Source organism: Manis javanica, chromosome 10 (genome assembly GCF_040802235.1).
Source record: "Manis javanica isolate MJ-LG chromosome 10, MJ_LKY, whole genome shotgun sequence".
Taxonomy (NCBI): Eukaryota; Metazoa; Chordata; class Mammalia; order Pholidota; family Manidae; genus Manis; species Manis javanica.
In genome coordinates this window covers 114979339-114992682 of record NC_133165.1, presented here as the reverse complement: position 1 = coordinate 114992682, position 13344 = coordinate 114979339, and the positions used below count along the sequence as shown (strand labels likewise).

The 13344-nt window shown below is 52.4% G+C and overlaps 1 protein-coding gene across 4 annotated transcripts in view; it reads left to right on the top strand.

The window, feature by feature from the left end:
* PHF21B (PHD finger protein 21B) overlaps positions 1-13344 on the top strand; it is an 81872-nt gene that overhangs the window by 55127 nt on the left and 13401 nt on the right. For 2 of the 4 annotated variants that reach the window (XM_073214018.1, XM_073214019.1), the window contains exons 3-5: positions 4653-4745; positions 8168-8494; positions 10662-10799. In XM_073214018.1, coding sequence (XP_073070119.1) covers positions 4653-4745; positions 8168-8494; positions 10662-10799 — 558 coding nt within the window. Of the gene's footprint in view, positions 1-4652; positions 4746-7482; positions 7547-8167; positions 8495-10661; positions 10800-13344 lie in introns of those variants that run through there. The other 2 variants (XM_073214020.1, XM_073214021.1) reach the window with 2 other exon arrangements.

The following is a 13344-nucleotide window of genomic DNA, read 5'->3' as shown; positions in this document are numbered from 1 at the left end:
AAATGGTGCTTCATGCCTGCCCCCTGCCTGTACGGGTCTGGGCCAGGGCCCAGGGGTCTAACTGTGCACGGGCTTCCCAGGGGTGCTGAGACGCCAGCAGGTCAGGGACAGGATCCCTTTGCAGAAGGTAGGACAGAACTTTTACAGTGTGGGATTGGACAGCGCTGGGGTATTTTAGCCAGGCCATGCTGGCGAGGGCCATCACATAGTATTACGGACCGAGACGCTGTCTCATAAAGTGGCTGCGGCTGTTTTTAATGCTCTCTGCATTGCACATAAAACTCTGTTCCGGCAATTGTCCACAACGAATTTGCAGTTTGATGTGGATAATTTGGCTCCACACAGAGAGGCAGGCAGCTGGCTTGAAGGATGTGAACCTAGGAGTCTTGCCCACTTGGGGCAGGTGGCAAATTCCAGGGGTGGTGGGGGAGCCATCCCATCATAATCAGGAGAAATAGCTCTCTGGTTTGTGGGGCTTGAGACCCTTGGCTGTGTCATTTGGGGATAAATGATACTCATTCCGGGCACAGAGAGATAAAAAAATAAGGCAGCGGGGAGAGTAGAAAGGAGTTTCTTTTTAGCAATTTTGTTCAAGTGTGATATACACCAAACTGTACCGAAAGTGTGCACACTGGAAGTTTGCCATACACAGACGCCTGTGCAACTAGCAGAATCAAGATCATGAGCACCTCCCGCACCCTTAAAAGTTTCCCCGCACCTTTTGTGATCCACCCTCCCTCCCCAATCCCTACATGAGCTCTGACCTGTTTTCTGTCCCTTGAGATCGATTTGCATTTTCTGGAATTTTATGTAAACGGTGTCATATGATATGTCCTCCTTTTTTGTCTGGCCCCTTTCATTTAGGATAATTATTTTGAGATTCGTTCCCAGTGTGTATATCCACCACGCGTTCCTTTTTTATTGCCGGGTAATATTCCCCTGGTGGGGGCCACTGTTTGTCCCCTGTGGACTTGCTGATAGACATCTGGGTTGTAGAGTTTCGCTGTTCCAGATCAAGCTGCTCTGAACGTTCCCAAGTCTCTGCATGGACACGTGCTTTCACTTCTCTTGAATGATGCCTGGGAGCAGGCTGGCTGGGTCGTACGGTAAATATCTTAGCTCAGGCTGATACCACAGAAATACCGTAGGCTGGGTTCTTGCACACTGGACATTTATCACTCCCAGTTCTGGGGGCTGCAAAGTCCAGTTTCAGGGTGCTGGCTGATTTGGTTGCTGGTGAGACCCCTCTTCCTGGTGTGCAGATGGACATTATCTTAGTCTGTTTGAGCTGCTTTCACAAAACACCAGATTGGGTGGCTTATAAACAACAGAAATGTACTGCTCACAGTTCCGGGGGCTGGAAGTCGAGATCAGGGCGCCGCTGTGGTCAGCGTGGCCGGCTCTTTTCAGGTTGTAGCCTTCTTGCTCTGTCCTCACATGGGAGAGGGGGCTGGGATTCCCCTGGAGCCTCGTTTATAAGGCACTATCCCATTCAGGTCGTAAGGGCCTCTACGTCATGACGTAAGCACCTCCCAAAGGCCCCACTTTCTAATGCCATCACACCGAGAGCTAGGGTTCCAACACGTGGATCTGCAGGGGATACAACCATTCAGTCCATAGCAGCAAATGTATATTTAACTTTTTAAGAAGCTGCCAAGCTCTTTTCCAATGTGATCGTACCGTTTTATAGAGCACGTGGATGAGGTGCTCTGCGTCCTCACCAACTCTGGATTGCGTGGGTGATTTTAATTTTATCCACTTGAATAGGTGTGCCGCAGTATCTTACTGTGGTTTGATTTGCATTTCCCTAGTAACTAGTTCCTCTCCACCTGCTTATGTGCCATCAGCACACCTTCTTCAGTGGAGTAGCTGTTCAAATCTTTTATTCATTTTTTAATTGGGTTGTTTGTTCTCTGATTGTTGAGTTTTGAGAGTTTTTGTATATATTCTGGCTATAAGTCTCGATCAGATAGGTGATTTACAAGTGTTTTTTCCCAGACTGCCCTGTTTTCATTCTCTTAGCACTGTCTTTCCAACTTTAGGAGTTTTCAGTTTTTTGGAAGTCCAGTTTGTTGATTTGTTCTTATATGGATTATGCTTGATGTTATATCAAGACTCTGCCAAATCTGAAGTTCCAAAGATCATCTCCTATGTTTTTTCCTGTAAGTTTCATAGTTTTAGGATTTACATTTAGGTCTCTGATCCATTTTTTTAAAAATATGGAGCTAGGTATGAATTAAAGCTATTTTTTGTTTGATTTAATACATGGGTATCTACATATTCTGGCACCACTTGTGAAATGTTTAGCCTTTCTCCACTAAATTTATTACCTATGCAGCCTTTGCTGAAAAATCAATTGACCATATATATGTGAGTCTATTTTTCGACTCTGTTCTGTTCCATTGCCCTGTCTGTAACAATTTTAACACTAATATCACACTGTTTTTGCTTTATAGTAGGTCTTGAAGTCAGGTAATATAAGTTTTCCACCTTTATCTAATGTTGTTTTGTTTGTTTGAGACTTGTTTTGGCTATTCTGGGTCCTTTGCATTTCCATATGCATCTTAAAATCATCTTGTCGATTTCTGCCAAAAAAGCCTACTGATATTTTGATTGAGGTTATGTTGATGTCTGTAGATCAGTTTGGGGAAAACTGACATCTTAACAATACTGAGCCTTCCGATCCATAGTTATGGGATATCGCTCTCTTTACGCAGGTCTTTTTAAATTTCTCTCAAAAGTGTTTTGAAGTTTTTAGCATACGGGTCATGTACGGCCATTGTCATATTTATCTCTAAGAATTCCTTATTTCTTGATGCTATTGCAAATGACATTTAAACAGTTGGTTTTTAAATTTTTTTATAGAAGTATGACATACAATATTATATTAATTACAGGTGTACAACACAGTGATTCAACAATTACATATGTTATGAAATGCTCACCGCAAGTATAGTCACCCTGTGTCATCATTCAAAGTTACTACAGCATTATTGATTATAGTCCCTATGTGTACTTTTCATCCCTCTGACTTTATTTTATAACTGGAAGTTTTGTACCTCTTGAACCCCTTCACATATTTTGCTCCTCCTTCCACCCCCTGCTAAACAGTTTATTTTTAAATTTCTGAATGTTGGTAGCCAGTATACAGAAATACTATTGCTTTTGGTGTATTGATCTTGTTCCCGCAACCTTGCTAAGCTCATTTATTAGTCCTAACAGCTTTTGTAGATTCTGTAAGATTTTCCCTGTTAACGATCTGCCATTTGCAAACAAAAACAGTTTTATTTCTCCTTCTTAATCGGGAGTGCTTGTATTTCTTTTTCTTACTTTATTGCACTGGCTAGGATTTCTAGTCCAGTGGTGAACAGGAGTCGTGAGAGAAAACATCCCTGTCACATTCCTGATCTCAGGGAAAAAGCCTTCAGTCTTTCATCATCAAGTGTGATGCTAGCTGTTAGTTTTTATAGATGCCTTCTGTCAGGTTAAGGCAGCTGCCTTCTAGTCCTAGTTTGCTGGAAGTTTTTATCCTGAATGGATATTGAATTTTGCCCAGTGCTTTTTTCTGTGTCTCTTGAGGTACCCATATCATTTTTTTTCCGGGCTGATTTTCAAATAGTGAAGCAGCCTTGCAGTCCTGGGTAAGTTCAACTTGCTCATGTTGTATTACACGTTTTATTATTGTTGGGATCAGTTTGCCAATACTTTGTTAGGAATTTTGGCATCTAAGTCCAAGAGAGAACCTCGCTGGTCACTGCCCACTGGTGGTTTGGCTGACTCTGAGTGAGGGTGCCTCTGCCCAGCAGGCAGGCTCATGGGCACAAGTGTGGCATGTAGAACTGTCCCTTGTCAGCTGTAGGTTGTGGGGGTACCCGCAGAGGGCACTTGAGGCAAGTAGGCACTCTAACACACATCTGTACTTGCGTAGGCCTGGAGTCCCTGGAGGCTGTCATTCCCTACCTCGCACCCTAGACACCCACCCTGCTGCTGGAGTGGCCATCCCGTCATGCCTGGAGAGAGCCCTGAACTGGGAGCTGGGACGGAAGGGTGTGCAGGGCGTACCCCGGTCACTGCTCCTCCTGAGGGCCACAGTGAGGACATCAAGCACCAAAAATATTCCTCCCTTTTTAAATTCCCACCTGTTAGTCCCGGTTTTCAGACTCTCCTACAGAAAAACCTGTGTCACGGAAATGGCTTTATTCGCAGAGATGTTTGTTGCAGTATTGTTCATTAATCAAAACAGGGCAGGGATAAAACCCAGATTTCTAAGAGGAGGGGATTGGCAGAGGAAATACCGTTTTCTCTGCTAAATGGAAGACTCAACAGACATGAAAGGAGTGATTTATGAAGATCGTAGCAACACTGGAAAACCTACACATACCCTTAAGCTATAGCTGCATGAAACACACTTTAAAAAGGAAGCTAATGGGCAATAAAGGGTAATTATTTTCTGGGCAATGCCCTTCTTTTTCTTTCTCTAGTTTCTAAATTTTCTTGCATGATTATATGTCACTTGTGGATTTCAAAACTCACACTTAAGAAAAGAAAGAGCAGAGTTTGCCGTGCCCAAGGCACCGGCCCTGCCTGGCCAGGCTGGGTGGGGCCGTGCGGGCTCAGCACCATGACCTCTGGGCGCCGCTCCTGTCTTCCAGGCTTTGGGAACCATCACTGCAGTGCCTGTCACAGGTCCTCAGGTCAGCTCCTTGCAGAGGTTGGCCGGGCAAGGAGCAGCAGTGCTACCTCAGGTAAGCGGCCTGCAGGCGGGCCCCGGGACGTCCGTCTACCTGTCCGTCCCCGCCATCTGTGTCCTGGCCCCTCGGCACCGGGGTTTTAGGTGGGTGCTGAGCTGGGTGGGACCCGCATGGGAGTCCCCCTCCTCCTCTGCCCGCCCTTCAGAGAAGACGCTGGGACCAGACCTGGTTTCCACACAGTGAGGAATTGCAGTCAGTTCAGTGCGTCATGACCAGGACTGGTTTTTGTAATGAAATAAACTAGGCGGGACTGGAATAGAGCAGAAGATACCAGGGTGCATCATAAACATTGTTTCTGAGTAACCTGCTTCTGGACTTTGGGTTACAGGGCAACGAAGATTTTAAACTACGGGTTTCTGTCAAAAGGTATGAGAAACTCCGGACAAGGTAGTAGATTTGGGGAGGCAGCACAGATGCGAGGTCAGGTGCCCCTGACTGGGCTCAGCACTGGACAGGTCACTGGGCCTCTTCACCCTCCTGGGCTGGGTCTCCTCTCCTGCACAGGGGCTGGTGCAGGCGCTCCCTCAGGGGCCCCGAGGACTGAATCGGGTGGCACAGAGCCTTTCTAGCCACCCCTGGTACAAAGCAAACGCCTGCTGGTTACTAAGCAGCGCTCAGCTTTGTTGAGCACCTGCTGTGTGCACCATACTCTTCCGGGGGCTGTTGGCCACAGAGCTGAAGACAGCATCCTGCAGGGCTGGACGATTGCCCCCAGCTAGAGGAGGGCGAGGGGTGGCCAACCTGGGCCCTCCTGTCCTCGCGGCCACCTTCCCTGAGGGCACACCTGACCCTAAGAGGCTCAGAGTCCAGGGGAAGGACAGACAAGAAAACTGATGCTTTGAACGCTGAGTCAGAAGGATGCACAGGGCGGCAGGAGCCCTGAGGAGGTCCGCAGCCCACCTCACAGTCAGGGAGGGCTTTCTGGAGGAGGGTGGTTGTCGAGGCAGGCCTCTTGGCAGGCCAAGGTGGAGGCAGGCCCCAGAGGACAAGCCCCCCAGGAGAGGGACTGTGGAGCATAAAGGGCACAGAAGTGCAGGGACGGAGGCAAGGGGCAGTGGTGAGGCCAGAACCGCAGTCCTCCGGCACTGGACCTGTCAGTGGCCTGCAGGCAGTGGGGAGCTGTGGGAGGCTTTTGGGCAAGGGAGGGTCAGGACTGGGGCTTCTGATCAAAGTCAGGCTGCCTTCCTAGGAGCTCTCACTCCCCTGTGCGCCTCTTTTGTGAAAGTCGGAGGCTTCATTCCTGTCCTCCCCAAAATGCGCACGCACACACACGCACACACGCTCGGGCATGAGCAGTCTACACTCACTCATCACTGGCCTCTGCACCTTCCTCTCCTCTTTGCTGCTCCTGGGCTTCTGTCTCCAGGTTTTGCCCTTGCTGTCCCCCTTGCAGTCAACATCTGGACCTGCTTGGTGACCTCCAGGTGGGTCAGTTCAGGCCAGAAGGTGCCCACCACATGCCTGGTCCAGCTCCTGGCTGCCACTGTTGGAGGAAGCCACGTGCGAGCAGAACGGCACCTGCGGTGGGGACCATCCTGGGAGGGACCGACCACAGGCCCAGAGAAGGGAAGGACCGTCCTCAGGGGGACAGACCACAGGCCCGGAGAAGGAAGGACCGTCCTTGCAGGCACCGAGCACAGGCCCGGAGAAGGGAAGGACCATCCTCAGGGGGACAGACCACAGGCCCAGAGAAGGAAGGACCGTCCTCAGGGGGACTGAGCACAGGCCTGGAGAAGGGAATGAGCACAGAGGGCAGGGAGGCCCCCTGAGGCTCCTGCAGGAAGGAGACCTGGGCGTAGGCCTGCACACACCTCCAAGTGACCCCAACTGAAAGGTCATGAGCTCTGTGGCCCCCCTAATAGGCTTTCTCTGGTTTGGGGGCCCACATGTTTGGGCCAAACCCTGAGCCCCTGGCTGAGCTCCTGTTCACAGTGGAGCCCCTGCAGCCTGGATATGGCTCCACCACATTCAGAGTCTGGGTATGTAGTGTCCGCTGGCCAGTGTGAACTGGGGCACGAGGGCAAACCCCAAACGACCAGGGAGGAGCTGACAGCACAGAATGGCCTCACCCGAGGTGAGCCAGAGCCCACAGCCGGGGTCGCTGACTGCCACTCACCCGGCCTTCCACAGAGGCAGAGAGCAGCAGCCAAGGGTTGGCAGTGGTCAGAAGGATTCGCTCGGTGGTTTTCCACGTTCAGTGTTGGTGTGTGTGTTAGGCACGAGCTTGGCTGCAGGTGCCACTGACTGGCACAGGATTGCACAACTGGGCCAGTCCCCTGATGGTGAGGAAGGCATTTCTGCCCTTGGAGGCCCACTTTGCCAAGAGCCCACTGTGGCCGGGGAGGGGAAGGCTGCCAGAACTGAGGTTGCTCCATGGCAGACCCTGGCGAGGAACTTGCAGACGTACTGCCTGCCTGACTGCCCTGCCCCAAGGTGACCTGCTCCAGGACTCAGAGCCCCCAGGCAGGCTTTAGTAGTCTGGGTGTGAGCCCCACTGCCCTGGCAGTAATGGCTATAGGGTCGCCTTTCTCCTGGGTAAGTCCCTTCCTCTACAAGCCTCAGTCTGCTCATCTGGGGGCCAGCATCCCGACTCCACAGGGCAGTTACATGGGGCTCAAAAAGGTAAGACAGGGCAAGCTGACCCCCCTCTCTCAGCCCATCGCCTTGTCTCTAAGAAGGTGATGTTAGCTTGGACCTACGGGGTTGACAGGAGGCTCCTTTGTGACCGCAGGAACGCTGGCATGCTGGTGACAGTCAGCAGCATCTTGCACGTTCTCTGCCCGCCCCCAACTAAGGTGGGTCCCATCAGCCCCAGGGCACAGATGAGGTGCGTGCCTGAGAATGCACAGGTCCTGGAGAGGCAGGATTGGCCCCAGACAAGCCGTCTAGAGCCTGGCCTGAGCCACTTCATAGCCACTACACATGCTTTAACTCTCATTCCGTCTGGACATCTTGGCTCCCAGTCCATGGCTTTCATGGGGCACAGCAGCAGCCCCTCCCAGTCACCGCCCCATGGACAGCACTCCGCTGGCCTGTCGTGTTAGGAGAGCTTTGCTGCTTCGCAGCTTCCTGTGGGCAAGTCCTGGTCCACCACCTGACGCTGATGCTCCGCCCCTTCCCATCACCCCTTCCTCTGTCTGCCCCCGGTTCATCTAAGTTGAGGGGAGGACTGTGGCCCAGAGTGCCCTTCCTGAGCCCATGGCCAGTCAGTGCAAGGTCAGATACCAGCGGCTGTGGGTGCATCTGGTGGCCTCTCCACTGCCATCCCCTCACCTACAGTGAGCCGGGCCACTTCACTGCCCAGGCTCTGTCCTTCCCGAGTTCTGGCTCTGCCCAGGGCCGCCCCTCCACCATGCCCGTTGTTGCCCCACTGTGTGAGTGTCCATCTGACCGTGTAACTGTGCCTCCCTCCCCAGGTTAGGCCAAAGACTCTGATTCCAGACAGCCTTCCTGTCACCCCAGGCCGGGACCGGCCACCCAAGCAACCCCCAACATTCCAGAAGGCCACCGTGGTCAGTGTCAAGAACCCCAGCCCAGCCCTCCCCACCGCCAACAACACCGTGAGCCATGTGCCAACACCCAGCAGCCAGTCCCAGGCACTCACCGAGCCCGCTGCCCTCACCTCTCCTCTGAGCAGTGCCGGGGTGGCTTACGCCATCATCTCCACCGCCCCCAGCACCGCTGTGTCCGTGGTCAGCGACAGCATCAAAGTCCAGCCCCTCCTCATCAGTGCCGACAAGAAGGTGAGTGTGTGCCGCAGGCAGGTGCCAGGTGTGCCCGCACACACAGGAGGCAGGTGTCCAAAGGGCTAGTTAGTGAGTGGGTGGCAGAAAGTTAGTGTGGCCAAATGAATGAACAGGGTGTGAATGAGCAACCAAGCGAATGAGTCGCTGTGTGAATGGTGGGGCACAAGTGAACATGTGATTGAAAGGTTGTGTGGCTGAATTAATGAATATCAGTGGCAAGGCATGTTTTTACTTAGTTCATTGAAATAATTAATTAACTAATAAACTGTGTGGCCAAATGCCGAGAAAAGGCCAGTTCTAGTGATTGGTCTCTGCTGGTGGTTAGGTAGTCGAGGACTGTCTTGGATCCCAGGTACTGAATGGAAAATGTGTGATTTCTTGCCAAGATTTAAAACTAAAACAGGTCCTTTCCCTGTTCCCCTCAAAGCCCCTTGTTGATTGGGCTGTTTGAGATTTTTGGGGCTGTATAGAAGGTGCCATTTCCTCTTTGTGGCCCTCTTTTCCTCTGTTTCTAATCTGGGGTCTGCCAGGCAGCCCCTCGCTTTTGACAGCCAGTGTCCCTTCTACTTCCCAGCCTGAATGACGGCACTCTACTTTCATGTGACCGTATATTGTTGCATACAGTATATTCCTGGGAGTACTATAGTTTTGAGTGTTCTCACCCATGAATTGTATCCCCCGGAATTCTCAAAGCCCTAAAGATCTGTCACAGGCTGCAGTCAGTTATAAGTTCCAGTGAGGAAGCGTGCACCCCAGGTGCAAAGGGGTTGCTTAGCAGTCTTGTAGATGAGAGTACCCATTTCATTACAGCATCACCAGCATTTAGTGTTGCCATTTTAAACATTTTTTACTCATTTAATTGGTGCAAACAGATGTTCATTGTTGAATGCTAAATCCCTTTTATTATCATTAAGCTTGAATATTTTCTATATATAACTTTTTAATAATTTTGTCCCCTTCTATGTGACTCATTTGAGGATATTCTGTGCCCTTTTTTCTGCTGGGAATGGGTTTTCCCCCCCATGAATATAAAAAGAGGCATTTTTTTTCCAGCCAGAGAATTCTGGGGTTTTAAAATTGTGACACAAAGAAGAACAAAGAGCCTTCCCCTAAGCTGCCAGGAAAGTGGACTGTGTTTCCTCCTTCATGCTTAGGACCCTCAGATTCAAAGACAGTCACCACATCTTCTTAGGGGCAAAAATACATATTCAGGTTACTCCTAGCTTGGGCCAGACGCTGGCTCTCCCAGTGAATTCCTTTCCCTGGATCCAGGAAAGATAATAATTCTTTCCCAATTCCCAGTTCAAAATAATTAAATAGTTAAACCACAGATGGAGAGACTCTGGCCCTAGGAGAGACTGGGCTGCAGAAATAGATTTCAGACTTTTAGCTCAGACCCTTCAGTCAGACCGAATGATAACCCTGCACCCTGATGAAGGTCAGCTGAAGTGGGGCCACCCTGGGCAATGCTGAGTGGGGTCTGGGGACCACCTGTCCACCTCCGCCCCGCAGGGCTCCACAGAGTGAGATTAGCTTCATCATTACCACCTGCCCCTGCCCCTGCCCCCCCCTCCCCCACCACCAGGCCAGGTCTGAGAGCCTCAGATGCAGTGGCTGGGGGCCCAAGGGGCAGGGTGGGGGGTGGGCTGGCTGGGGAGTGCAGCTGGACAGGCCTGGGAAGCAGCCCAGCTCCTCTGTCCCCTAACCTGATGGCCTCAGGCGGAGAGCAAGTCGAGCCCTCTAGGCCTCCGGCCACCTGCATTTGAGCTGGGTTAAAGAAACCCACCTCTCTTGAGTCTTTGCTGCTCAAATCTTCACACCCTCTCTGCAGGTAGGTATTTCTTGGAAACTGAGGCTTGGAGAGGTAAAGTGATCTCTCAGAGGCCACACAGCTGGATTGACCCCAGGCCCTCCTGGCTCCTAAACCAGTCCCATTTCTCATGTAGACGCTTCTCTCGGCCTGCAAGGCTGTGAGGAGGTGTTCACCTTGGGTGCAGCCCCCATGGTCTGGGTGCTCAGTGCAGGCTCCTCATTTCTCCGTGGTCCTGCATGTGGCCCCTGGCTCTGCAGATCCAGCCTTCCCAAGGCCGTCCCAGCTCTCCCTTCCTTTAGGCCTCCCTCCCTGCCCCCTGCCAACCCCTCCCCGATCCACTGCACATTCCAGGTCATCATCATTCAGCCGCAAGTGCAGACGCAGCCCGAGAGCACGGCGGAGTCAAGGCCACCCACGGAGGAGCCATCTCAGGGAGCTCAGGCCACCGAGAGGAAGGAAGACCCGCCCCTGCGCCAGGAGGACCCCGAGGTAGGTGGCCGTGGTCTGGGGGCTGCTGTCTGGGGGCTCTGCAGGCGGTGGGGACGGGCCTCACTCGGGGATCGTCTGACAAGCCCAGGGCACAGCCACACTGTGCACCCCTTTCCAGCAGGGACTCGCCTAACAAGCTGAGGTCTCTGCTGTGTCCCACAGGTTTGCCCAGCTGAGTGGCAGTGTGGGGCAGTGGCTGGTACAGATTTGAGACCCAGGCTGCCTGGATTTACATCCGCACTGTCAGCTTCTAGCGGCGTGACCGGGAGAGCACGTCTGGTTCCTCATCTGTAAGATGGGAGTGGGGTCTTCCCTCTGGCAGTTACTGGGAGCATTCCAGGAGTCGGCCAAGCCCGGAACAGTGCCTGGGGCGCTGCTGGCTGCTGGGCCATCCCCAGAGCCCCCCACATGCCCCTCCCGGTCCTCAGGACCCTCAGTGTGGCCTTCTTGGCAGCACATGGCCCTGGGGCAGCCCTGCCTCTTCCGCCTGCCGTGACCAAACATTAACACCTGAAGGCAGCAGAGCGAGAGCCTGGATGCCTTGGAAAATCAGATCCTGGCCAGGGCTGGCATGGTAGATGCACACGTCTCCTGAAGGTGCCTGTAGAACTCTCCAGAAGTCACATGTAGTGCCACCCTCCACCGCCACATGAAGGAGGGATAAACGTGCTCTGCCACACCCTCCTAGAGCGTGGCTTTCACGCAGCCACCGGCACTAATGGAAGTGTATGAGGGGGCAGCTAATCTAAGGCCGTTCTTTGTTAACTTTTGGCTTCAGTAAGTGACAGTGACTGTCCTTGTGTTAGCTGCAGGGATGCTCAGCCATCCTGGGCCAAAGTCAACCTTCTGGGCCTTTTTTCATGCACCTGCCCTGGCCTGGCCCCCTTTTCTCTCCCTCTGGGCCCTCACTTAGCCTACAAGATTCACCTCAGACATCCTCTCCTCCAGGCAGGCTTCCCAGACCACCCTGCCCCAGTGGGCAGAAGAGACCCCTGTGGGCTCCTACAGCTGCTTGTGATTCTGTTTATCAGCATGCTCTCATTATCAAAAGAAGTCCATCTTTCATCCACTCATTTAGTCACCAAACATGTCTTGGCATTTGCTCCAGGACAGCTCTGTGCTGAGATGGGGACACCACAATGGGGCAGACGGAGCCCTGGCCCTGGGGAGATGCACTCCTATTGGCAGAGACAGGCAAGGCCACTGGACTTGAACTTGGGTTAAACATGTCAGGTGTCATCAGATAATTAAATTCAGAGCTAGAGAGCCAGGGAGAGTTTGCAGAAGAAGGGCAAGATGAGCAGGAACCCAAGGGACAGGCAGAGTTTCAATAGAGGGGCAGGAGGCGGGAGGGATGGCACGCCAGGTGCTGGGCACTACCTAGGCAGTCGCAGGGAAGTGAGAAAGGACTCAGCATGCCCAGGGAAGACCAGGTCTCTGTGGACTGCAGGTAGCGTGTGTGCATGGGAAATCCTAGACACGGGTTAAGAAGAGATGTTGGAGCCTGATCCTGGGGCATCTGCATGCAAGCTGCCAAGGTGAAACTTTATTCCTTGGGTAGTAGGGAGCCATGGAATATCCTTGGGCAGGAGTGATTTGATTATTGTCCTTTGACATGTCCAAAGGGCCTGTTGGGGATTCACAGGGTGGACCATTCACCTAGGCTGGGATGGAACAAGGTGTCCTCTGTGGCCCCAGGCCCAGTTTTACCTCGAGAAGCAATCAGTTCCATTCAGTGGCAGAAATGTGAGCACCAACTGTTTGCTTGGTGAGGCCCAGAGCCCCCTGAGCAACCCTCTGCCCTCCCATGGGGTTTTGCTGCACCCTTAACATGGGGGAAGTTTTTCTGGGTGGATTCTCTTTGTTCTCTCAAAGTGTATCCTAGTCAATTATTGTGCATTTATACAATTAGTATAATTACATCTAACTACATAATCAGTGTAAATACGTGTAATGACTTAAATAGAACTTGCAATTACAACACATCCTGGTGTAAAAATCCTTATTGAAGTTTCTTTTGAGAGAGGGCCGGGTGCATTTGTGCCGCGCAGGCATGGGGCTTTGTGGCAGCCCTTGAGCCTGTCCATGAAGCACCTAAGTTAAAAACACTTGAAGCAGAGCAACAGCTGCCCTGGAAACTCCACCACGTGAGCCAGCTGGGAGCCCCTGGGTCACCAGGTTGGGGAACAGACTTTTTGTAAAGAAACACTCATTGGTGGCTTCTGGGGAGGTGGCTGGTGAGCGTCCCACGCCAGCAAGCCCTGCACGCCTGCAGCTGGGGCCTCATGCAGCCGCCAGCATTGGCGGGCCAGCCTTGGGGTTGTGCATAAATGGCACAGGAAGTGCAGCAGGCAGGGGCATGGCGTGTACCAGTGCCCCAGGAGACCTCCGAGGCTCCGCCTGCTTCTCCCTGTCCCCAGGCCCCCTGCCTTTTCTAGGACAGGGCTGAGGACTTTCCTGTGCCATCCTCCTGGCTTTGGGTAGCATCTGACAGAGACTGGCCACCTTCAGATCAGTGTGTGCCCTGCAGGGGGCAGCCAGAGCA